At 43.2% G+C, this 26,205-nt stretch overlaps 3 protein-coding genes across 15 annotated transcripts in view; 2 read left to right on the forward strand and 1 right to left on the reverse strand.

The window, feature by feature from the left end:
• The window catches only part of DOP1A (DOP1 leucine zipper like protein A), a 68,374-nt gene extending 60,219 nt beyond the window's left edge, over positions 1 to 8,155 (forward strand). For 6 of the 10 annotated variants that reach the window (XM_075747589.1, XM_075747585.1, XM_075747588.1 and 3 more), the window contains 5 exons: positions 545 to 600; positions 1,370 to 1,534; positions 3,052 to 3,181; positions 5,625 to 5,684; positions 7,554 to 8,008. In XM_075747589.1, coding sequence (XP_075603704.1) covers positions 545 to 600; positions 1,370 to 1,534; positions 3,052 to 3,181; positions 5,625 to 5,684; positions 7,554 to 7,859 — 717 coding nt within the window. In that variant the 3' untranslated portion in view covers positions 7,860 to 8,008. Of the gene's footprint in view, positions 1 to 544; positions 601 to 1,369; positions 1,535 to 3,051; positions 3,182 to 5,624; positions 5,685 to 7,553 lie in introns of all 10 variants that reach the window. The other 4 variants (XM_075747591.1, XM_075747592.1, XM_075747593.1 and 1 more) reach the window with 3 other exon arrangements.
• PGM3 (phosphoglucomutase 3) lies at positions 231 to 20,610 on the reverse strand. 4 transcript variants are annotated; one of them, XM_075747599.1, is made up of 13 exons: positions 20,434 to 20,578; positions 19,704 to 19,909; positions 18,892 to 19,076; positions 18,315 to 18,382; positions 17,877 to 18,010; positions 17,525 to 17,720; positions 13,860 to 14,017; positions 12,761 to 12,844; positions 11,852 to 11,950; positions 11,401 to 11,517; positions 10,557 to 10,679; positions 9,711 to 9,884; positions 231 to 2,571 (listed from the first exon to the last, which is right to left on the reverse strand). In XM_075747599.1, the coding sequence occupies exons 2-13, from the start codon at positions 19,905 to 19,907 to the stop codon at positions 2,503 to 2,505; spliced, it is 1,611 nt and encodes a 536-aa protein (XP_075603714.1). In that variant the 5' UTR covers positions 19,908 to 19,909; positions 20,434 to 20,578; the 3' UTR covers positions 231 to 2,502. The 4 variants fall into 4 exon arrangements, with proteins under 4 accessions (XP_075603714.1, XP_075603712.1, XP_075603713.1 ...); XM_075747597.1 differs by lacking the exon at positions 231 to 2,571 and adding an exon at positions 8,147 to 9,159 and having other exon boundaries at positions 20,570 to 20,610; XM_075747598.1 differs by lacking the exon at positions 231 to 2,571 and adding an exon at positions 8,147 to 9,159 and having other exon boundaries at positions 20,563 to 20,583.
• A 408-nt stretch (positions 20,611 to 21,018) lies between these two features.
• On the forward strand, positions 21,019 to 24,393 carry RWDD2A (RWD domain containing 2A). The gene is made up of 3 exons (XM_075747602.1): positions 21,019 to 21,150; positions 21,423 to 21,641; positions 23,563 to 24,393. The coding sequence occupies exons 2-3, from the start codon at positions 21,444 to 21,446 to the stop codon at positions 24,238 to 24,240; spliced, it is 876 nt and encodes a 291-aa protein (XP_075603717.1). The 5' UTR covers positions 21,019 to 21,150; positions 21,423 to 21,443; the 3' UTR covers positions 24,241 to 24,393.
• The last annotated feature ends 1,812 nt before the right edge of the window (positions 24,394 to 26,205 follow it).

Genomic DNA, 26,205 nt, shown 5'->3' on the forward strand with positions numbered 1-26,205 from the left:
ATAAAGTATTTTAAAGATCACGTGCATTGTTTTGGCAATAGATGCATTTAATGTTGAGCATGTCAATAGTATAAATATTAGGAAATCTATTCTACTCAGTGTGGCCCTCTGAATCCTGTGCTATCCCCTGACCTTAACACAAGTTACCACAGTGCTTGAACTACTTTCAGTGGACAGGACTGTGTTACTTCTGGGAATTCACACCTGACCTTGACTGCTCTGTTACCTGATTCTTTTTATTCTCATTTCCTTTAGGTCTTGCTCTCTTTCTAAGTACAGGAGAGGATTAGCCTCTGGGAGCTTTCCTGGTCATAAAAGAGACAGTTTTTTATGGCTCCTGTGCTACTCAGGCTATATATAAGGGATGGAAGAGCTTTAGGGTGCCAGTGTCCACTCATAGGTGAGGGGGTTATTTCATCATCCAGGAATGGAAAAAAAGCTCCAAACAGTTCTTCCAAGGCTTATTACTCAGACCTCCCTACAGCATTTTCCTGAGTCACAGTCCATAAAAAAATGGTATTAAAATGTAGCATTTGATCTTCAGGTACAAGTGTTTTTACTGATGGAACAGGAGCTCACTGCTGATGAAGACATTTCCAGGTAAACTTACAAACTTCCCACTTGTTTAGCTTGATAATAATCTCCTGGCAAGCTGACAGGCAATTGGAGCCATTCTTTAGAATAATTTGTCTTAGAGTTGTCAAGCTCAAATGAGAAGGACAAGTAAAAGGTAATTCAGTCTGACTGCAGTACCAGGGATATACTGTTCAGGACAAAACAAAAGAAATCCCACTGTCAGATCACTCATAAACCCCAAAGGTAAATTATGCAATACAAGTGTATTGGTTCTTACAGTGTTTTCCTGGCTAAAATGACACTGCTTCTGCAATTAAAATATGCATGGCATGACTTTATGGCTTTTCTGTATCATACACTTATTCTAAGTAAGAATGATGCACTTTTTTTTTCCTAAATAAAAATGTGGTTTCTTCTAGTGTTAGACATAAAGATGAAGTAGGTATTTTCTCTTGGTTTGTTGTCCACTTCTATCCCATCCACCTTCTGTACAGTATGATCCAATTTCAGTCAATGCTAGCGGTAGAGGCAGATTTCTCAAAAGAACAGGAGTTACATACCCAAGTCTTGTTCTTCACTTTTTAATCTTTTTTATATATCTATAAAAACAGTTTATATAAAAATACAAAACTCCACCCATAGCATAAACTTGCAATGTTCTGGTTTGATTTATGGATTCAGGATTAAATTGATAAATAAGAGTTGTGTCTTTCTAAAGGCAAGTAAAAAAGATGATGTTCCCATAGTGGCAGAAGGCTGTTGTGACTCACCTGCCTGCTATAATTTATTTCAGAACTTCTGGCCCATCTGTTGCTGGGCTGGAGACGACGTACACAGGCGGCAATGGTTTCTCCACATCCTACAATAGCCAGAGATGGTTGAACCTGTACTTGTCTGCTTGCAAATTTCTGGACTTGGCCCTAGCTTTACCATCTGAAAACCTGCCTCAGTTTCAGATGTGAGTAGAAGATATTGTCATTCAAATTTTTGGATGTTTGTCCATGCCTCTTGGTAAAATTCTACTGTATAAGAATCTTTGTTTTCCTATTTCCTTTCCTTTTGTGGCCTTCATCTGGGGCAGCCCACAGTTCCTTCCATCCCAGTGTCAGAGTGGTCCCCAGAGCATATGATGCTACACACCAAATGAGTTCAACCCGGTTTGATTTAGCCCATGGCAAGAGATTCTCCACTCTTGTAGGCCAATCAGTAATAGTGATTTATTCAAGTATTTTATTTCTAAAGTATTTAATTGCAGTAATGTCTAAGAACTCAAAATACACCCACACGTCCCAGTGACTAATGCATGAGATCAGACAACTGTATGTTGTCTCAGCATGACTCACTTAAAATACTCCTGCGTGATCTGTCTGGAAGATGTTGCTTGTGAAGGGGACCCGATGGGTTTTTCTTGGTCAGTAATGTGAGTGCAAACTGCTTCCTCAGTGCATCTGCAATCCTGTTCCGTTTGGGAAAAAAATAAATGCAAACAACTGGCATTTGCTGAAGACTCTAGAAACGAGAGGCCACCAAGGACAAATGTATGTCCTCTCTTCCTTTAGTCTGGGCAGTGGTGACCATGTGAGAGCTGCTGCCCTGGCACAGCTCTGCAGACATTTGGTCACCTCTATTATCCTGTTATATAAAAGACGCTCGTGTGGACTAGAGCATGGAAGGACTCACACACACTGTGTCAGTTTGTGCCCTGTAGTATGTCTAAATCTAAAACTTATTTTGAAAGTTCCTTCATTTACTTTATTTTTGGGGATTTTCCTCATAATTCTTGTTCAGTTCTCCAAGCTGTCCTAATCCCCATCATTAGCCAACCTAGTTTTATGTAGGTCATTACTGTGCATTTCTGGAAAGACAGCAGTCATGCTGAATCACACTGTCTTTTATGGTGTTCTCATGGAGCCTTGGATTGAAGTTTTAAGGACAGAAGCTTTGATTTTTCTTTATAATGCAAGTAGCCTGTCTTTGCAGTGCAGGAAGGTTGGCCTATGAATAGGTAAAATGAGTTTCTGTTATAAACGTGGTATATTGAGAACATTCTCTGTGTTACAGTAAGCATTGCAAATGTGCAGCAAAATGTTTTAAGTAACTTATGTTATAATTCAGAATTGGTTTCAGTTCTCTGGCACATAATGAAGATGTGACTACTAATGTTTTTAGCTTCTCAGCTTTATCTTGCTCTTGGCATCCTTGAATACTTTAAGAATCTCTAAAGGAAAAAGACAATGCCACATTCTCAGCCATGTTACCTCCTGCTTTTCAGAATGTGCCTCTCCTATTCTTTCTTGTCAAAGACTGATGTTTTTTGTGTGGCTTGGGTTTTGTTGTTGTTTTGGTTTTTTTACCCTCCTCTTTCTTTACTTAACCAGATTTCTTCATCCACTCATATTTTTAGATCTAAGATTTTTAGCAGAAAAGCCTGCATGTTCACTGAGGATAATGTCTGCTTGTGTTATCTCATGACAGGTATCGTTGGGCTTTTATTCCAGAAGCATCAGATGATTCAGGCTTGGAAGTACGAAGACAGGGTACACATCAGAGGGAATTCAAACCGTATGTGGTGCGTCTAGCAAAACTGCTGCGAAAAAAAGCAAAGGTATGTCACTTCCTTCTAGTTCTGCTTTTCATTGAAAACTTTCATGTACAGTAACTTACAGCACTGTTTGGTTTTGGATATTTTTTTTTTTTTTTAATAATGAAGAATAGAAAGGAGTTATCTGGTGTGGGAGATTCCTACCAGAGTAATCTCAAGTCAGCATCAGGCAAAAACTGCATGTAGGTACACAAAACAAAAAAAAACCCACAAAAACTAAATCAAAACAAACTAACAAAAAAAACCCAACAAACCTGCTGTGGTCAAAAAAAACGACTATGGTCAGTGACTTTGGAGTTTCCAATTAAAAGTATTATTTGTATTATATGAGTAAAAAGTAAAATATGCTTGAGTACCTAATACATTTTAACAGAAAATCACTTTCAGATAGCCAGTCATATATGTAGATACTAGTATAACTAACTACCTTTTTGAAGTAGAAAAGCATTTTTATTAATAATAATCACATGTAAGTATTTAGAAAACTGTTGCATTCTTAAAAAATGACAGAATCAAGGATTTTGAGACTCTGCAGCACCAGGAAGGGTTGAGTTTCTTCCCCGAAGCAGTTACGATGAATGGAAGAAGGCAGACAGCAGTAGAAACACTTCTGGAGAAATCTTGGCTGCGCAGTTTGTAGAGCGGGAGCAGAACTAGGGTTGTCATTCTGTTGGTGCATGAGGTATATTAAAACCCTGGTGTGGGTGGGCTGGAGGCCTGATCTGCTAACAAAGCTAATGGAAGCTGGCCAAGCCTGTCCCAGGGAGCTCCCTTCTGCTGCCAGGGAGTAAGAAAGTCGCTGTCAGATACTTTGCTGCTCCTGCTGTGAGGACAGAGCCCTCCTGGGCAGGCACTTCACTGGGGAAGGGTGCTGGGTGGGCCAGGGAAACAGGGAGGAAGCTCGAAGCCATATGGGAGAAAGCTTTGAAGTTTCATTCTTGGGTTTCCCTCCAAGTAGATGCCATTGTCAGGGCTGGAGCACTGGCAGCTTCCTGTAGCTGCTGAATTTAAGAAACTACTGCTGACATAAAATCATAGAATGGTTTGGGTTGGAAGGGACCTCAAAGATCATCTAGTTCCAACCCCCCTGCCATGGGCAGGGACACCCTCCACTAGATCAGGTTGGCCAAAGCCCCATCCAGCCTGGCCTTGAACACTTCCAGGGAGGGGGCATCCACAGCCTCTCCGGGCAACCTGTTCCAGTGCCTCACCACCCTCACAGGGAAGAATTTCTAATCTAAGTCGACCCTCCTTCAGCTTAAACCCATTACCCCTTGTCCTATCACTACACTCCCTGATAAACAGTCCCTCACCAGCTTTCCTGTAGGCCCCCTTTAGGTACTGGAAAGCCACAATTAGATCTCCCTGGAGCCGCCTTTTCTCCAGGCTGAACAACCCCAACTCTCTCAGCCTGTCCTCATAGCAGAGGTGCTCCAGCCCTCGGATCAGCTTCGTGGCCCTCCTCTGGACTTGCTCCAACAGCTCCATGTCTCTCCTGTAAGAGAGACTACAAGTGGCTACATAAAATTTAGGCAGAACTTAGTTGCAGACAGATCTGAACTCTTCAAGCAAGGCTCACAACTATAGGGCATAAAACGAGTATCTGAAGCACACCTGGATTCTTCATTTTAATGTTTTTGAACCATGAAGATGAGACTAAATTTCTCTTCTCACGTGTATAAAGGAATAATTAGTTTTAACTGACTGCTAATCAGGCACAGCCTCTAACCCTGATGTTCAGTGCAGTGTGCTATACCTGTTAGAAAGTTGTCACACTCCAAAAAATCTCTCTGCATGAATTTTAAATTACATCTGATGTACAAAATATACATGCTGATAAGTACTGCATGTTGAGATGGATGCCTGAAGTCAGGAGTCCCACAGTATGCTTCAAAAATACAGAAAACTTCCTGGAATTTCTGGAACCCCCTAGTCACGGCAGCAGCAGTTGCACACTGTGAACCATAGCTAGGGGTATCAGGATGGGACAAACATGAGGCAATGAATACTGACTTCCAGGCCATTTCTTCTTCGTGCACAGGAGAATACTGTTGCATATAGCTGCGGGTTTTTCTTAGAAAATAACTGTTTCTGAGCAAAATGTTCCAGTGGATCTTAATTTTCCTTAAGGGCACTCTGACTAATGCTCAGATTCATGTAGTACGGTGTTGCTCAGGCTCCCTTCTCTGAAGGACACAGCTTAAAAACCTCCTTCGGCACTCCTGGCAATAAACAGAAGAACAAACTGGCAGTGCTGTTACTGTCTAATAGCGTCTTGGCTACGCTAGCCTCAGAGTCTGCCGTTTCTGGCCCGCAGACTCTTTGGGGCAGGTGATTTTTCTAGCTGAAGCACAGCACCCAACCAAGCAACTGCACAGCCTTCATGGCAAAGTATTATTTTGCTATATGAAATGCAGGCTGAAAGTTCTCCTTTTTCCTTCCACAGGACAAACAGGAGGACTTTAAGACGGTGGTTTTGGAGGGATTGGAGATGGCCAAGCATCAGGTGAGGGTGGCCTTTGATGCTTGAGTTGTGAAACAAGCTTGCCATAATAATTCCATCACCTCAAGACCCTGGGCAGTGTTTAGCTTTCAGTAAGAACTGAGAGATCAGTCTTGTTAGAGGACGAAGTTTGGAGATTTTTGAAGTGGAAGAATCACAGAGGCCCTTATTTTTATAAATAAATTATAAAATTATTTTTAAGTTGGTTTCCTATATGAAATAGGTTACAAAAAGTTAGTTCTAAGAATTATGATATCAAATCATTGTAAAATGAAATAATGAAGTAATTTTTGCCAAACAGCAGGCATGAAACACACAATCCCTAATCCAGTCTCTGTCAAAGTAACTGTTGTTTTATGTATCTGAGGGATTAGTGGTGTTTGCGAAGATACTGCCGTGAGGAAATGGCTTGGACTGATTGTATTTCATTGCTCAGAGAGAGTTAGTATTTGGTTGACTGCTGTGTAACATTGATGCTTGCTGCTTGCTGGAGGTAGTCCGTGCTCACTTCTGGGTAATACTAAGCATGGTAGAGAACCAGTACTGAAAAGCCTCTCTTCTGTGAATCCAATGTGAAATTTTTAAAAGAGAAACTTTAAAAACTAGTAACGTCATTAAAAGTAGGAGGCATCAACAACTCTTTCTGTGTTGGAATGCAGTCTTCCCTTTGTTCATTGCTCTTTTCTTCAGACTTGTAGAGCTAAATAGTAATCTCCTGTGACAGAGCACCATACCACCAGATTAAATTACTAATCATGTTCATATTTAATTTTAACCTAATTGTTTTTTGTCAAATGGAACTGCAAAAAACAGCTGTTTTATTTAAAGGGCAAAAACTGTTATTCGCTAAAGTATCGTCTCTTGAAGAAAATCTGTTTGCTCAAGGGCTGTGGGATCAGTAATCCTTCCCTTAAGCTCTGCTCCCACTGCTGTTCTTTCCCCTTCGTTCACTTTTGTTACAAAGCCGGCTCTTCAGGAGCGGCGCAGCCTGCGGGGTCTCGGACCCCTGCCTCAGCAGCGGGAGGGAGGCGCTGGTCAGGGGCCAATTAGAAGGAAAGGAAATGCATGGAGAGTACCATCTAAGCAGCTGGATGTTGGTGCTCAGGTATTTTAGTATTATTTAGTATTTAGTTTAGATGCCTGTGAGCATCAGGAGTGTGACTGCTGCCTTCGCTGGTGGGGTTCCTGAAATTCTCTCCCTTGAACACACCTCCAATTTCATGGGAGGATTTAACTGAGGTCTTCTGAGAACTTGTTGTGAGTGACTGAACTGTTTCCCTTTGAGGACAACTTCAAGTGTTTGCTCAGAGCCTCCATGCGTGTTGTTTTTGATCCTAAAAACAGCACTGCTTTTGCTCTTCCTGAAAATTCTGAACTCCAGCTGCAGAGTGAAAATGCTTTTTTTTCTATTTTAACTTCCTCTGGGGTTTATTGTCACCAATGCTGGCAGTAGGGTGAAGTGCCAGTGTTACCAGAGACCAGCCTGCTTCAGGAAGCAGCTGCACCAGCTTGGGCTGTTTCTGTCAGCCAGCGGGATCCTGCGCCAGGAGCAGCTCCGCAGGGGAGCGCGGCGGGTGCTGGGGCAGGGTGCTGCCTTGCTTTGGGGCAGCCCCGTGCTGAGGGGTAAACTCAAACACCCACTGCAGCTTTCCCAGTAGCGTTAGCCGACTGGCTGCCAGCCTGTATGTGCCCGGCCACTGCTGCTGCGTGGGGGGGAGCAGGAGATCTGCCTGGGAAGCGGGCACTCCAGCATGTGTGTATTCCAGTGATAGGACAAATATTTTTTAAATAGGGAAAGATAACTTATTTGGCATTGGTCTTATTTTTACCTGTGTTTTTTCTGTACTATTTCCCATTTCTCTGTATTTACAGAAAAACCCAGAGGAGGACAGCTCAGGGAAAACACTAAGTTGGGAACCAGGTCACTTGCTTTTAACCATCTACACTGTTCGCAGCATTGAGCAGCTTTTGCCTTTCTTCAACGTACTCAGCCAAGTTTTTAACAGCAAAGTGACGAGCAGATGCGTTGGACACTCAGGGAGCCCTGTCCTTTACCCCAACTGCTTTCCGAGTAAGGACATAAAAATGGAGAACCTCAAGACCTTCTCCAGTAAAGCAAGACAAAAGATAGAAGAAATGGTTGAGAAGGATTTTCTTGAAGGTGTCATAAAAACATGAACCAAACGCTTACTATTCAGCTTATATGTAATGTAACTATTTAAATGAAATACTGTATCTTTCCCAGTTGTATAGCATTCTTTTCTTACTTTGTATGTAATGAAATACTTCATGTTGTATTTAAGTTAAATATTTGTAAATAAGAGAAAAGTTCTGGATGTGGCCTGAATCAAGTTTAAATATTGGTGGCTCATATTGATTATGGTGCCTACTACTTACAGTACATGTTTTGTTGTCTTGAGTTCTGTCTTTAAAAAAAAAAACCCTAAAAAAATACAAGGTGCACATTTTTTCAATTTGTTTCTAGTTTATTTTTATCTTTTTTTTTTAATTCCATGGAAACTTGTGCTTATTTAGCAATCTGGAAAATGCCATCATGTCAGGAGTTAACGCAAGACTACAATGAAAAAGACATTGGTCATAGGTAGATACTCTGAACCAAAATATGAGGATGAGGATACTTGTGTACTTAAAACATTATATCCTGTTGGCCCAGCTCTTTCACACTGATGAGGAGTAGTAAGGGCTACAGAAGACAAACTTGTCTCTGTCTCTTCCCTCTTAAAAGTGATTATAAATACGATTTCTGCAAATTGCTTTCTAAGCAATACTTTAATTTCATAAAAGTTAACATATGATTGCAATAGCATTGTCATTAGATATCATTTGCAGATACTCCATTATAGCTTTTCCCCCTTGAACTGAGGTTTCAAGACCAAGCCAGCCTCTGCCTTAGACTGTTTGCCCACAGACGATTCAGTTGCTGTGGGAAGGTGGGGAATTATGTTTCCACAGCTACCACGTGCGCAGTCACAACAGAGCTCGAGTCAAACGCCACTACAGCAAGTTGCACTGAGAGTGTGGGAGTTGGACTTCAGGAACAACGGGGCAATAACCTGTGAAATAAGCTGGGTGGGGGACAGAATTCTTCCTGGATGTGACCAGGCCACTGACTGCCAAGAAGCGAGTCATCTCTAAGTCACTTCAGCTTCAGAAGTTAGACAAACTCGCAGAGGGGGGAGTATTCAGCAGCAAGAGTATCTCATTAAGAGGTAAGTTGCTAGCAGGGGTAAAGAATAATATTCTGCTCAGTTCTGATTAATCCTTGCTATTCTTGGGAAGGGTTGGGTAGTGTCCACACTAGCAACTGGTAAAGAAAGTAACATTAAAAAGTAAGTCAAATTAAGAACTTTAACTGCAGCTGTATCATTTGTTATATAGGCTGGGGTGGTGTTCCTTTTCCACCAGCGAGGTGGTAAACAGCCAGGCTTACTTCATGGGCGAGGGCATCCGCGTTCTCCTGTAGAATGTTTTAAAAGTTGGTTAGTGTCAGCATGAGAAGGTTACAGCAAATAGGTGACACTAAGGCGAGCATTTTCTTGCAAGTGGTCTGCTCCCTATATAGCTCTGTCACCCCAAGGCATCTTCTGCCACTGTGGCCACGCTGGCGGGAAGAAGTGGGCAGGAGCACCTCTAAGTTCATGTGTGGACTAATTCTTAAAAAAACTTTGGCTGCTGTTGTTTTTTTGCCTCTTACAAAATCATGCAGTTACAGGCTAGCCACTTTGTAACTTTCGTCTTAACCCTGAGTTCTCAGAAGACTGATTTTCTTTTCAAAATCATCTATGTCAAATCTGCCTTTAACATTGAGAAGGTTAAACATCACTTTTTATAAACAAAAGAAAATCCAAAGAGACTTTTTGTGATCACTAAGGGGTTTTTTCTGACTTTAGCACTTGTTAAATGTGTTAAAGTGAAGAGTATGTAAGCGTACCTCTCCCTCCATCACCCAATGTTAAGCAGAAGATTGTTTAACATAAACAAATCCACTCCATATGTTTAAGTTCTGACCTGTGTGTCTGCTTCAGCGTATATTCTGACTACATCTTCTGTTCCTGATGGACGGACAAACGCTCGTGACAACTTGTACTTCTTTACAAGTGCATCAATTTTCTCCTGTAGTCCCGGAGGAGTAACCACATGCCGTTCCGCATCCGTTGTGTCAATAACTCGCCTGTCTGCAACCTGCAGCATCAGAAACATCATACAGCTCCAGCATGCAAATAAATTGGCTGAGAGGAGCATGATAAAGGTCACGGGTAAGATAGAACTTCAGGTTTTGATGTGTTGCGCTGCCCGAAGGAACGCTCAGTGTGGGAGCTCCCTGCTTAACTCAACTCAAACACTTTGGGATCTCTCCTCTGGTTAATTTAGAGCCCAGAGCTCCCTTACTGTGTCTAATAGCATGCTACCACATGGGAGCCTGCACTGCTCAAGCTCTTTGAATATTGGAGAAGATAAAGAATTAAGAGCTTGTATAGTCAAGTTATACAGAGTGGCACAGCAAGAAAAATCCAGCTACCCCACAGCCAGGGGCCTTAGAGAAACAGGATTTTTCTAATTTGAAAGTTAAGACAGAAATTCAAGTTAAAATGTGAACAGTTTTGGTCAGGGTTTTCCATTTAACATAGTTGGCTATTATTTCATCATTTGTATAAGTCATATTTTTATTTTAGTCCAAGTGAAATTCTGGTCCCTCTTCTGGGTTGTTTCATGGCTTCTTTGGCCTACTTCTGCCCTTCAGTGGGCTGTTTCAGCTCTAAAATAAAGCTTACCTAAATCCATGCAGGCAAGAGCTGCTCACAGTGGGGACCCAAGAGACTGCCACCAGCTGAGCCAGCACAGCGTATAACACACCTGAACTTTGAGCAGCCGATTCGGAAGGTCAGTGTAGACGGCATCCCACTGTTGCACAGTCAGACCTTTCAAAGCCAGGATCGCTTCAATAACCAACATGTCTGAGACAGCATCACCAACTGTCTGTTAACAGGAAGGAAATAAGTATTGGAGAAGTCAACAGTGAAGAAACAAAGACATGATTTCATCAGTAAGCTCCACTTGAAGAGAGTGAAAATGCAGCCAGGCTGACTTGCCTCATCTGGGTAGTTGGGTTTTCCTTTCCTCCTTACCAGGCTCACCCTGGGCTAAGGAGACCAGCAGCGTACTCCTATGCAGCTCTGCCCAGGACTGGTGACAGCCCTCACCTCTCCCGAGGAGGACTGGCACCTCATCCTCATCCTGGGGTCAGGACGCTTAAAGCTGCCCGAGAAGTACCATTTGGCACTGCCCCAGATGAATAACATCTGTGCTGAGACAGGAAGTCCCAGGGCTGTGTGGCCATGGGCACTGGAACTTCCCCATCCTCCCATGCTGCAGAGGTTAGGCAAAAACATCAGATGCAGGATTACTTGCTATTGAATCATGAACAAGTGACACCTTAGCATGGGGACCTGGTGATATCTCCTCCCTCTCTGAGTCCAGAACCCAGAAGGCTGCACCAGATAAAAGCATTAGGCACCCATTTGTAACAAAGCATCACCTCTTTTGAGAGATGACTGTTCCTGCCCTTTTCTTCTTGGCCCCTTCTACCATGGCACCCTCCTTCCTGCCCCGGTGGTCCCTAGCAGCAGTCTGACAGAGACGCACAAACAGGGTTAGCCCCACACTGTCACCCCAGGGATGTGTTTCTCTCAGTTTTTACCTGATTAATCAGGTCAATCATATTTTCAAGCACCTTCGCAGCTTCTCTTTTTTCGTCATCTTTCTCCTCTTTTGCCAGTTGTCTTATTTTAGTTTCAGCAGCTTTACTAAATAATACCTAGAATAAAAAAAAAAAAAGAGAGCTCGGCAAGATCAGCCCACATGACAAACTAGGCTACGTGCAGCAACGAGGAAAAAAACTTTTACTGTGTAAGCCCAAGTGATCATCATTAATGTTTCCTACCATGAATTCCCATGCCCACATAAAACAGAGAAAGTTGGTGACAATGCTATGATTAAGACAGAAGGGGGAAGCAAGTCTGGTCTCAAACGAGGAGAGAAAAGTCTTGTTTATAAATGTAAGCAGAGAGTGAAAAGACCGCTTTCTCAAGCTAATCCAACTATATTTTGTACATATTGGCTGATCTTATGCATTACATGCTCGTACTTACAGTACCATGTCCATTTGCCTCAAAATAAACACCAACATCAAACTCCTGGGCCTTGTGGTGCAAGTGTTTCACTCCTGTTTTGACACAGTGCACAGGTACCTGCAACCCAAGGATACGCAGAGAATGTGAACAGTGTTATAGAGTCTCCTCAGAAGAAGACGGGAATTGCAGGTGAAGTGACTGGCACTGAGCACCAAGCTGGGTAGGCTGTTACAAACGAGCCTGTGTTTCACAGCTACTGCCTCCTCCGAGCTAGAATTGCCCACTAAAATTAAAAAGCCCTGAATTAACTTCTTCAGGTGGAAATAAAGGCTGATTAAAACAAAACAAAACAAAACAAACAAACAAACAAAAAAACCCCAACCAAACACCAAACCACAGAACCCCAAAAAAACCACCACCCAAAAAAAAATCCAACTACAAACAAAAACCCAAACCACAACAACCCCAATTCATTTTATGGTTTCAGGGAACACACCAGATCTCTATCCAGACTGAAATAATACCGTAGCGCAATTTCCCTAGTGAAGAGCGTTTAGCCTGTTGCAGAAAATGAAACAACCAGTGTCAAAGTATCAAGGAGCCATTACTGCAACTCACTTCGTTGCAAAGCCATAAATTCCTCAACTTGTTCCAGAAGTAATAAGGGATTTTGTTCAGCTTTTGCCAAGCTTTTTTTTAAACTAGTAAAAGCTGACTAGAACTTTTTCAGCTTTGCTCTCTTGCATCTACTTTACCACCAAGAATTTATTCACCACTGCAGGTTTGAAAGAGGCATTTATTTTAGCCTAGTTTAAGTTTTCCTACCAATCATATTTCTGCAGCATTTATTTTAAAAGTAAACAAACTTGCAGTAAACAAAATTTGCAGAAAACTACCAGGAAAAAAAAAAAAATAAAAGGAGAATACCTTCAGTGTTTCCTCAAGGTAGCGTGTCGAACTCCCATTGGCATATGCTGTTTGGACCACTGCCATCTTTAAGGTCTGTCCCACCTGAGCAATCCAAGAAGAAAAGTGCTTTACTGTCCAACAGGCACACAGCCAGAGGAATAGGATAAATGGAAGGGTAATCAGAATTATTAAACATATGTTCTCCTACAGACACTTAAAACTCCTGGGCATCAGAGGGAGGCACCAGCTCACAGACAACTTCTACATGTTTAAGACAACATGAATTTTGTTCAAGTTTTTGTACATCGTATTTTTTTTGTGGCTGGCTTGAAGCAGCTCTCCAAGCTGCTTAGGCTTTCCAAACCCCCTTTTCAAATTCAGCAAGCTCAGTGCACTGGTCAGATGCACAGTTACATGAGGCCATATACACAAGCAGTAAAGTCAAGGCTGCCAGTGCAAAGCAAGCAAAGGCTGGTGGCCACCACAAGTTCTCCTTGCTGGCCAGCTTCTCTGCCACAGAGTAAGGAATGAGCTGGACTCTAAGAAAACAAAACCAGGATAGCTCGCCTAGGTTTAGTGTCATAGACACCAAGTCAAAGAGGACTTCTGAAAAAAAGAAAAGTTCTTTCTCTGTATCTCCTATGAGAACAGGATGCTATGCAACAGATAGTGGGTTTGGAACGATGACATACAAACTCCGTGACTGCCGCAACCAAGTTCTCATGCAAATAGAATGTCCCACCCTCATAAAGCTTCACAAAAATGCTCACTAAAGGACTGAACCCAAAATTAACGAAAAATTCATGAAAGATACCAAAACAAAGAGAACAGAATGTCAGTACTTTGTACACAGAAATTGGAAAACTTCTCTCTCACAAAGAAAAGCTTCCAAGTTAAAATGTCAGTGCTCAGACTTTTATTTGGAGTGTGGAAGTCACGCCCTTGCAAAAGGAACATTTGGCCATAGCAAGGAGGTACAGAACTGATCTCGTTTTAGACTGGGTTCACTTCAGGTAGATAGAGACACCATGTATATCCAAACCAACATAGCTTCTTCAGAATATTTTACACTTTGCCAAATTAAAGTCTCAACATTCATTTCATTTGTTACAGTTACCTTGGCAAGAAGTTCTTTAAGGAAGATACTAATTAAAGTTGCTATTTTATCTCCATCAATTAGGTGAAAATGGCCAGTTGCGTCCTTATAGTAATAAACAATTCTATCTGCATCGCCATCAAATGAGCAGCATCTCTCATTGGGCTTCATGTCTAGCCCTAGTGCACACAGAGTTATAAATGCAAGTTAGAGATAGGAAAAAAAAAGATACAAAATGTTTAAATTAGTCCCAGTGTGGATCTCGTGGAAATTAGCTCCGTGCAGACTCACATCAAACTGACGCTCCAAAACAGACACTATCAGGAGACTTGCAACAGGGAAGCTGTATTGAATGGCATCTGAAAAGCGCATTTTTAGATCAAAAATATAAATACTAATATCAAAAATGCAGGTTCTCTAAACATTTATTATGCTACACCTTCTCCCCAGATGTGCATGAAAATCAGTCCCAGAACTACTGTGTGTAGTCACATCTCTGAATTTTGGAAGTAAAAGTGCTGAATCTCAGTTCTGGCAGAAGGTTAAAAACCTTGCAGCAGCAGAACACCCCCCACCCCCCCACACACCCGCAGCCACCACAGAGCGTACACTCTTGCTATAACACTACTACGTACCTAACGCTCCAAGACACCTGGGGATTAACTATTTTTTCCCTTGCATCAGAAATGCTTTTCTTCAGGAAGTATTTCAAGCCTGTTCAATTTTATTCTATTCCCACCTGACAGACCTGCACCTTCATTTCCTTTCACACAGGAGACACGCTTTCCTCATGTAAGACAAGCACGCACCCTCACGCCAGCAAAGCCATCACCAGAGTGCAGTCACAGCAGGAGATGGCACACAAATCCTACCATTGAAAAAATAACCCCACTCCAAAGCAACCAAGATTTCTCAGAGCTGCACAAAGTGGATCTGCTGCCTATAAAATACCTCACGTTTAGTTTGCCTGATATTCTATTTATGCAACAATGTATATAATGCATAAGGAGTAGCTGCCTCAAAAACTTTCCACACTTAATGCCAATAGAGAAATATGTAGGAAGCAGTCACCACCAGACATGGCAATGCCACACAAAAATGAATTGCTCTTTTATGAAGGTACATTAAAGTATCTCACCTCTGTGCCTGGGAAGATCATGGTCTTAGAAGGTATGCTAAGGCACACGGAGGACAGGGAGGTGATACGAGACAGCCAACGTGGCTTCACCAATGGCAAGTCCTGCTTGACCAACCTAGTGGCCTTCCATGATGGAGTGACTACATCAGTGGACAAGGGAAGACCCACGGATGTTGTCTATCTGGACATCTGTAAGGCCTTTGACACAATCCCCCACAACACCCTTCTTTCTGAATTGGAGAGATATGGATTTGATGTGTAGACTGTTCGGTGGATGAGGAATCAGTTGGATGGTCACATCCAGAGGGTAGCGGTCATTGGCTCAATGTCCAGGTGGAGATCAGTGGCAAGTGGTGTCCCTCAGGGGTTCATATGGGAACCAGTACTGTTCAATATCTTCATCAACGACACAGTGGGATCAAGTGCACCCTCAGCAAGTTTGCAGATGACACCAAGCTGAGTGGTGCGGTTGACACACCTGAGGGATGGGACGCCATCCAGAGGGAACCAGACAAGCTTGAGAAGTGGGCCCAGTGTGAACCTCACGAGGTTCAACAAGGCCAAGTGCAAAGTCCTGTGCATGGATTGGGGCAACCTCCGGTATCAATACAGGCTGGGGGACGAAGGGACTGAAAGCAGCCCTGTGGAGAAAGACTTGGGAATACTGGTGGATGAAAAGCTGGACATGAGCCAGCAATGTGTGCTCACAGCCCTGAAAGCCAACCATATTCTGGGCTGCATCAAAATAAGCATGACCAGCAGGTCAAGGGAGCTGATTCTACTCCTCTGCTCCACTCTGGTGAGATCCCACCTGGAGTACTGCATCCAGCTCTGGGGTCCTCAGCACAGGAAAGACATGGACCTGTTGGAGTGAGTCCAGAGGAGGGCCACAAAGATGATCTGAGGGCTGGAGCACCTCTCCTACGAGGACAGGCTGAGAGAGTTGGGGTTGTTCAGCCTGGAGAAGAGAAGGCTCCAGGGAGACCTTATAGCAGCCTTTCAGTACTTAAAGGGGGCTTATAAGAAAGACAAAGACAAACTTTTTAGTAGGGCCTGTAGTGATAGGACAAGGGGTAATGGGTTTAAACTAAAGGAGGGTAGATTCAGACTAGATATAGGAAACATAATTTTTATGATGAGAGTGGTGAACAGGTTGCCCAGAGAGGTGGTAGATGCCCCATCCCTGGAAACATTCAAGGTCAGGTTGGACGGGGCTCTGAGCAACCTGATCTAGTTGAAGATGTCCCTGCTCATTGCAGGGGGGTTGGACTAGATGACCTTTAAAGGTCCCTTCCAACCCAAACCATTCCATGATTCTACATCTTGCTTTTCTCTAAGATGCTGGCCAAGATCCTTCCTCACCTTAACCTCAGAGTCTATTTCTCCAGAAGTCTACAGCTGGCCTAGGCTGATTTCAGAGTCTGTCAAGAACTCAGCAGGGAACTCCAAATGACACGCTGCATCCTGTAACCCCATTTTGGAAAAATGCATTTTTAGTACACAAGCAGACAGGAAAACTGGCCCACGTTGCTGACACCTTGTCCTTCAGAGCACAGGAAATTATACCCCAAAGCTTGCCTGTTCCTTCTCCTGCATGCCTACAGTGACACAGGACAATACGTCCCTCTGCCTTTTTGATCCTCAAGCTAAAGCATGAGGTAATGGCAAGTGCAACATTTAACAGGTTGAGACCCCCTATGATTTTAAACAGAAAGCTGTTACTGCTTACACTTCAGAGAAATTAGATCATTCATTTCAGCAACTGCTTATGAAACCGCATTTTCTTTTCAGAGCACATCCCTGCATGGAAACGACCAAGGTGTCTCCCCTCAGTCCCAGTTAAAGCCAGGATCCAGATGTGACACACTGCCGCTGTGCTGCTCCCCTTCCTACATTTCTCCAACACGCAAGCAGCATAGCAAGTGGGAAATGACACCACACCTTGGTATTCAGATTTGGCTAGCAGATGTTATGAGAGTGCAGTTGTCGAATGGAGAGCCCAGTTTAGCCTTAAATAATCTAATATCCAAAGCAGCCTGCTCCCTCAGTTCAGGGATTTTCTTTCACATACTTTGCAGGAAATTGGATCAAATAATTTCCTCACTGGTTTATGTCAATCGGTCAGTCTGCTGGCACCAAGCTGTTAATTATCCCAGCTCTTCCTCAGGAACCCGGAAAAGTGTCTGCAGCCCCAGCCCACAATGTAAATGTTCTTGACAACACAAAGGGAAGTAAAGTAAATAAATGTAAGCCAGTCCTGACTGACCTTTGGACTCCACCAGCCTAACAGTGAGACCAGATTGTCAAACATGTTTCAGCCAGCCGGAGACATACTGTAGCCCTCCAAAAAATTTAGACTAACATAAACTAGGGATGTGCCAAAACCAGCCATAGGATTCTCTTTCCATTGCACAAGCAGAACCATTCATGCAGTCACTTCGTAAGAAACAGGGGGCTCAACTTATTCGAAGATGACAAGCCATTGCTCAAGCCTGCGCTTTCCGATCTGGAGAGGAGGTAAAAGGATATAAAATTACTGACTACGTACCTCTAGGTGGCTTCTGGTGAACTTTTACAAAATCTGCACCGCATAAATGATTGAGTTTCTCCTTGGTTCCATCATTATACAGGTGAATGAGCACCTCCTTTGGAAAGTAGGGCTCCATTTCTGATAGTTTCAGGGCTCCTATTCCATTAGCACAGTCAATCTTCAGATGCCTCTGACTCTCTCCAGAGCTGGGAGACTTAGCACAAGGGAGGAAGAGGTAAAGTGAGCTCAGACCCTAGCGAAACCATACCTAGAGGCATGCTGAATTCAAAACTTTGGACCCAAAAGGGCTAACAAACAGAAAATAGTCGTTTTGTACATTTGCATGAAGATGACAACACACAGAATTCACCTGTTTTATCAGTTCCATAAAAGCTTTGGATAGTTTTTCGTAATAACCTTCCAGTGTTGCTTTCCCATACTGCCCTTGGGTGTTTTGACAGCAGACCATGTAATGTAGCTGTGGTGTTGTCACCAAACCATAATCTAGCATAAAATAAAAGGCACAATATTCAGAAACAGAATACTAAATCAATTTCTCCTTAGAAGTTGTACAGTATTTGCTACTCTCAGACAAATGCAGTGCATGAAATCCATATGAAATTTTTCAAGCTCTGTAACAAAGAGATGAAACCTCCCCCTGCCTTGTGTTAAAGCCATACAACTATGGTGAAAGCAGATCGTTACAAGCAAAAATGGAAATGGCTTTAACAGAGTACACGTTTACATAACAGAGTCACGTTTACATAAAAACTTGCAATCAGACTAGAATTGCAAAAGTTTAACATACCATGGTACTGACCACCCAGAACGGAGATACCATCTACCACTGACTGTGAAAGTTTCTCGCTGCTTGGCCTAGAAAACAACAAATACAACCGATAACCTTTGCAGAGGACATTTATGTGTGGACTTGGGAAGGAAGCACATGTGGAAGAAGACTCTACAAGCCTCCTGCCAGTAGACTTAGATTCAATATCAACAAATCCATACCTTTTCCTATTCTAGGCACCTCCCAATAAAGAAGTTTGAAAGCCACAACCGCAGAGAATTACAAAGACAAATAAACTGCTGAACACACGTGGACATCACACGGTACCCCCAAAAAAACCCAACCAACCCAACCCACAATAAAGCATGCTGTTCAGAAACAGTACTAGGAAGTTCTCATAACTATCAGGGAAGCTAATATAGGAACAGCATTGGAAAACTTGTGTTTATTGCTCTAATCATAAATGAAAAGGTAGCAGATTAGGCATTAAAAAAGGCATAATCTGGCTGCAGAGGGCTAAACATTCAAAAGCACCCATGAACAAAAGTTGGCACTTCCATAAAAGCAGCACACACACAGAGCATTTTGTAATTACCTGGTGTCTCTACCAATAAAAACTGAAGCATCTTTGTGCTGGTTCACTGCTGCTTTTTGGCAGATCTCAGTTATTATTTTCTGTAATTCTTGCTCCTCTGCATTTGCTAGTTGTGTGGCATACTCTTCCCAGGAAGGGTGCAGCATTTCTCCAAGAGGGTCAACCAGCTTTACGCCATTATCTTCCTTAGAAGAAAGAAGAACAAAAGATAGTAAGTCTAAAAGTGGGAAACTTAATAAAATCTCTTTGAAGACAGCTGACACAGTTCAATCGTATTGCTTCTTCAAATGTGGAGTGTTTCTGGGAAGCAGTAGCTTAGCTGTTTATTTAAACCTCCAGCAAGCCCCCCAAAGTAATGTAACCAGCCTATTAACTAAGCTACTTTTTTCCGCTTATAATTTTGGTATGAAATTCATTTGACATGAAAGTGACATAAGGGGAGATTCCAATAACCTGGAATGCTCCACAGCAGCAGAAGTCTAAACGCTTGATTTGTAATTGCTGCATCTCTTTATTTTTTAAACTTGCAGATTTTGCTCAAAGGTTTATCTCTTCTCAAGGGTACTCCTAGCTTGCCAATGTTACAAATTTCCTGCATTACAGTATTTCCACATGAGAGAAAGTGGCGCTTGTGTGTACGGGGCAAAGTAACTTCAAACATGCCAGAGATGATATTTAGAGGGAGCAGGCTAAACACGTGCTTTAAGCAGGTCCAAGTGCCTTCAGAATCTGGTCTCTCAGCACCATGAAGAGCTTTGATTCCACCAGACTAATCACATCTACTTTCTTTTTAAAGAAAAGGTTGTTCTTACTTCAGGATTGTGAGATGCTGTAACCATGATGCCAATAGTAGATACCACAGCTTTGGACCTGAGAACTGCCAGCAAGCCCATGCGGAACATGACGTGATCGAGCTGTTCAGCCTTGGCGCGAAATCCAGCGGTGCCATACTGAAGAGTAAGGCCAGCAGGTTTAGGATGTAACGCTGAGTATTTTTTAAGGGCTTCGGAATCCATTTCTAGAGAAGAAAGTAACACAGATACAGATGAGAGAAGTCATTATAATTAGTTTCACATTTTGCACTTGAATTTTGAAGCCCACAGATATTTTAAACAGTTTGTATCAAATCCCTTGAGGGGACTGCGAGGGGGTCCACTAGCAGAGCAATCCATGAAGGAGCCTCTATATTCCCGGTACAGCACTAGATAAACAGAGCTCGACCAGATGTCACGAAGGGATGACGTGATTCAGGCGAGGAAAGCCACGATTCCCAATCGGCTGGATGCGGGGATCCCAACAGAGTTACTGCAAAGGGCCGGCCGTTTCTCACTGTAACATTAGCCACTCCGCGCACTCAGCCACGGCTCCGTATATTAACTTTTCACTTCAAAAGCAGCCTGTCCTCCTTCTTCGAGCCCTCGCACCCACAGGGAAACCCCCACCAGCACCACCTGGATGTTTCACTCGCATCGCGGCTATGTTGAGTCGCTCTGTACGGACCCGCCGCCCTAAACGCCACGGTTCCCACCCCACCCCAGGCACCTGAGGCGCAGACAGACGTTGAGGGCTACCACAAACTCAGAAACGACTCTAACAGCCGCCTACCCTGCACGGTTGATGACCTCGGAACCCACCCAACACCGCTACCCGGGAACCCCCGGGGCCGCTCACCACCCACCGCTGCGCTGCCCTTCCGGAGCCGGCGCGACCGCGCCCACAAGCCGCTCCAGCCCAATGACAGCGCGGTGGGAGGGCACGCAGCCCTCATCAGTCATGAGCCGGGACTGGGCTTGGGGGGGGGCGGGGAGCCCCGTCCCCGCCCCCCCGCCCCCCCCAAGCCCAGTTCCCAGCCATGCTGCTGCGTTTTCAGGAGAGGCTGCGCTGAGGGAGCTAAACTCGGGCGGTAACCTCAGATTCGGTCTCACGCCTTGACCATAGGGATTTAAACGGGGGCGGTTGAACGGTGTGTGCCCACCGCTCCTTCCAACCAACCCGCGCCTCTCCCTCAAGCGGCGACCTGGCCCCGCCCCGCCGAGCGAGCATGCGCGCCCTCTTCTGTCCGCCCGTGGCTCGCGCAGCGGCCGCTCAACGGCTGCGCTCGGGGCTGAGGTGAAAACGCTGGGTCTAGGGCTGGCCGCTGCTTCCTCACCTCGGCGGGCTCCACCGGGGAGGCGGCAGCGGCAGCACGAAGAGCCATATCGCCTCCTCTCTGACTGGTGGCTGTCCTCTGCCGTGGCGGTTGGAACACCTGCGGCCTAGGTGAGGCTGCCGGCGCGCATGCGCGGCCCGGCGCTGGCGGCGGCTGCTCGCTGGCTTTGGTGCCACGTCGCCGCCTCTTCTTCAGCTTGGCTGTGGAGCACGCGTGTAAACGACTGACTTCTACGCTTTTTGTGCCTAGCCGCATTTAATCAAATTCTGTCTCTAAAAAATAGTGGGGTTTCCCGGCGGAAGCCGGGTTGTTCGGTTGCATGTGGTGCCGAACCTCACCGTGTGTTAAACCCCGGGGTTTCACTCCAGGCCTCTTGTTATAGGTGTGTGTGGAGGGCAGTGCAATGGCTGTCGCGATAAAAGAATGCCTGGAGCTCCAGCTGCTGGAAGTGGAAATGCTCCTTTCAATGTTTCCCAAAAAAGGTGAAATAAATCTGGGTGAGGATGCTGTGCCTGCCGTCCAGCGATACCTGAGAAATGCTGATGGAGCTCTGCCCCCACAGCTCGAATATTCAATTGCTCTTGATGTAGGGGAGGCCAAGGTGAGAAATTCCACATAGATGTGTTTGTGTCTTGTTTTCTTTACTCCAGACTCTCTAAAAACAATGCACTGAAAAAAAGGGGGGAAACTCCCCCCTCTAGTTTCTGTTTGCTGTTTCAAAAGTAACAAAAACTTCATGCTTTTAATTCTTATCATAGAATCATCATAGAATGGTTTGGGTTGGAAGGGACCTGCTATGTGCAGGGACACCCTCCACTAGAGTGTGTTGCCCAAAGCCTCATCTTAACTTGATTTGGGCAAGAAAGGCTAATAGAATCACTGATAGGAATAGACAACCGACATCAGCGGCACACGCAGCCTTCATAAAAGCTTAGCTAGGGTTGCACTTAAATGAGGGTTGTTGGTTTACTGGTTTACAAAGAGTTCTGTGTTACAAAGGCAATGCATTCCTCATGGGAATGCATGTGTTGAACTTTATTCTAGGAAAACCGCCCTCTTACTTCTCTCTTCCACCCCTTGCCACGTGTACAAACATTCATTGATCAGAAATTCTTTCCTGTTAGAGTGGTGAGGCACTGGAACAGGTTGCCCAGAGAAGCTGTTGATGCCCCATCCCTGGAAGTGTTCAAGGCTGGATGGGGCTTTGGGCAACCTGGTCTAGTGGAGGGTGTCCCTGCCCATAGCAGGGGAGTTGGAACTCGATGATCCTTGAGGTCCCTTCCAACCCAAACCATTCTATGATTCTATTTGAAATCCACTAATGTAAAAATAGCCCCAAATGGTGGAATACTATTAAGAAGAGTCACACAAATGCTAAAACAAAACCAGCCTGTGAGCTGCAATACAAAACCCCAAACTCAGAGTATAAGGAGTTCCAGTAGTTTATCCAATTGAAGAAAAGGTTACGTACGACAACTAAGTGATGTAAACACTTGCATATAGAATGTAACCATTAGTGTAGGTCTGACTAACATAATAATGCAATGACTGGAAATTGAAAGCGGACAAACTCAACAAAGAAATAAATGTATTTTCTAGGAATAAGGATAATTAACCATTAGAACAATTTACTGGGTAACGAGGTGGCCTTGTGATTATGTGGAAACTCATCTAGAGGCTTGGGTATAATTTCTAAAATGCACTCCTTCATCAGCCTTCAGAGAGAAGCTTTAGGAACTGCGTAGGGAGGGCTTCTGCAGGAAGAATTCTTTTCCATGGCAGATTGTCAAGGAACTTGGAAAGATAATTAGTCATTTCATGACTCACTTCTCTCAGCAGGACTAGTAATTTGATTGCATACTGTAGTGAAAGTCCCCTAATGGTATACCAGAGCCTCAAGCACTGAGGACACATGAATCCTCTCCTGCTCTTGGACCAAAGGCAGGGTTCAGTTTCCAAAGAACTGAGGTGCTCTATTTTAAGATACTGTAGGAATAATTGAGAGAAAGGCAACAGCCTGCAGTTTGTAGATCATCAGGCAAGATAATTTAGAGGTTCCCCTGGCCTAAAATGCACGTAAATCTTTTTATCCCCTATAATCCTGAGAAAGCTTCCTCTGTTAGGGTGAATACTTGCTTAAGATAATAATAATGATAATGCCTCTATATACAATACGTACAATCATAAACACTGTTTTGTTTAACTCTTGGCCTTGTTTTCCTGGGACCGATCCAGCAGCTGGGCTGAGTTCATTGATGAAATGTGCGTTTGGTAAGGGACAAGATTCTCAAAAGCCACTTGCCCCTTGACTCTGACAGACTGGTAGTTTATTGCTGTAGCAACACTGGGCATGTACAGAGAACATGCAATAGAAATATTCCTAGAGGGTAATTGTGTACCTTCCTTGCAATCTTAAATACATCTCCTCATAATCTGCTTTTGACAGGGAAGAAGAGTCTAGCATGTCTTTCAGTAGCCGCAGAATTCATTTTCTTTGTGTGTGTGTGTGTTCTGTTTTCAAGGTAAAAGTGGAATTGCAGGTACTGCTGCCTCATATGTATCCTCACGTAGCTCCTCAGCTTTTTGCAAGATCAAATGCACTGCACAGACAGCAACAGTTGCAGCTCAACACCGGTCTTGCTTCTCACATCAGCTCCTTGGATTCAAGTGAACTGCGTATATGTGAAGCTGTGCAATGGGTGAAAGACAACAGCCTGACTTACCTGGAAAACACTAAGATCTCTTCTGAAAGTGCTCCGAAAGAAGTCGTCGGTAAAGAAACGTTGCATCGCATGTGGATCTACAGCCATCATATATATAGGCAGGAATTAAGGAAAAAGATTTTTGACTGTGCAAAGAACTTAAATCTGACTGGCTTCTGCCTAACAGGGAAACCTGGTGTCATCTGTGTGGAGGGACTCAGAGAAAACTGTGAAGAGTTCTGGCGTGTTATTAGGTATCCCAACTGGAAACATATTTCATGCAAGCATGTGGAGAATATAGAAACGGAGGGAAGCATCGATAATCTTCGTCTCTTTCCTGCTTTTGAAGACCTACAGTTTCAGGCACATGGTGATTATGGCCTGAGGAATGACTACCACATGGATCTTGGCCAGTTCCTAGAATTCCTGAAACAACATCAAAGTGGAAATATTTTTCAGATTTTATTTGGTGTTGAGGGTAAACTTTCAGACAAATAAGAGAAACTGTGTAAGGGGTTCTAATTTTGGACAGCAAGAGATGATTCCAACATTGAAATGTTGTGCCTTACAGCTGTGAAAAGGGAAACTGTTTGACATACATACGAGAAGAATGGTTCGAGTAGTTAATCTTAGTTTCCGTTCTGAATTGCCACATATTTTTGAGAGGTGTTTACTTATTGTCTGACACCCTATACAATTATATTGCTAATACCATCATTTTCACAATCCTCTTCCTATCATCTCATTATGGTTATGTCAATAGTAATTTTTCAGCTGCTCAACTCATGGCATTTTATATTTACATTGTTAGGCCAAGCACCTTGGAAGTGAAAATGTGTAAGATGAGACAAAGTTTAGTGTTTCCTCATCTTTCCCCCTACATTACATAAGGAAATACATGTAAAATACAGAAAAATGAAAAAAGCCTATATATTGTATATTAAATAAAAATACGTACAACTTTACCAAACTTTTCTATGTCAAATTAGTACTGAGAGACAATTTTCCAGCAGCTTATAACAGGAAATGATATTAATGGCTCATTAGGCAGCACTTGCCTACAGGGTAGTGTGCTGAGTGTGTATTTAGATAGTGCTTTGCAATTCAGTTTTCCAATTTATAATGGATTATCCTATCTAAATGTCGTCAATATAATACGTAGATGAAGAATACTGAAAAGGCCCCAGTAGCTGTGCCTTCAAGAACCACTGGTTTACCGTGTTCCGCTTTGTCATCGAGCACCATTGTACGAAAACTGGTACTGAGCAATAAAAGCAGACTCACTGTTGAGCCATAGAAGTTTGGCTGTTCCAGTATAAAAAACAGGCCGTTCCAACAGCAGCTATTTAAAGACTGTGTTTCAGTACACTTAGCTGGTGACTACAAAACCAACAGGTATTACCTTATTTCAAATAAAACACAAGGAAGTGTTTTAATACTTTTGTCATAATAGCAATATATTGAAATACAGAGGATGGCAGTATTTCGGGTTGCTCAGAATGATGATTAATGTACATTCCTTCACTGTGGCAAGTACATTGTTTGTATGATCGTAACTTTGGCCAAAAGCACAGTAAGGCCAAAAGTGTTTACAGGTTCCCATTATGCAATGAAGCAGAAAGTGCCGCTCCTCTTTGGGAATTCAGGACCTGCAGTCTGCAGTTGTGGCAGAGCTCAGGGGCTGGGCAAATAAAGTTAATTTTTGGTTTTGTAGAGATAATCTCTATAGCATGATAGTAGAAAAGAATGATCAAGTACACTTTGTTTCCAGAACTGTCCAGAAAGTGTTTTATATTTTTCTTGGAGTGGCAATTCTGTAACAACTAATAATTCTTTGGGGTTTTTTGGTTTTGTTTTTTGTTTGGTTTTTTTTTTAGACCATTGATGTATGAGCACAGGTTCCACACCATCATGACTCAGAAACAATAAAACCATCTGCATTCAGTGCTGTTGGAAAGTTGCCAAATGATAATGTTTTCCTTTAAAGTAGCAAAACAAACTGGTTTAGAAATGGGCCTTATGCATGAGATTTCAACCCGAAGGAAATGGGAGAGGCAACATGGCATAGGTCAGAAAGTCCGTGCAGGAGGATGGTCAAAAAATTTGGAGTTAGTGCTGTGTAAAGCTTTATTCTGAGCAGAAGATTTGTTCATTTTTTTTTCTAAAGGAGAAAAAAACACTGATAGTACAATCCAATCATGTGTCCTCCTAAGGAAAAACACAGACTCATGACTTTTAATTCTGGAAATGCTAATTATGAATCCAGAATAATGCAGGTCACAACGAGTGTCCCTGGATGCTTCCGGTCAAGTTTGCAGAGGCAATCACTTTTCTTTTCTTTTCTTTTTTTTTTTTTTCAGAAGAATAATGGTCATGGGCTGGTTTTGCTAACTGGTTGACAGATGAGAAAGGGTAAAAAAAAGTACGATCTCCTGAGTTGAAATTAGTGTGTAGATGAACATA

This window comes from Balearica regulorum, chromosome 3, assembly GCF_011004875.1.
Source record: "Balearica regulorum gibbericeps isolate bBalReg1 chromosome 3, bBalReg1.pri, whole genome shotgun sequence".
Taxonomy (NCBI): domain Eukaryota; kingdom Metazoa; phylum Chordata; class Aves; order Gruiformes; family Gruidae; genus Balearica; species Balearica regulorum.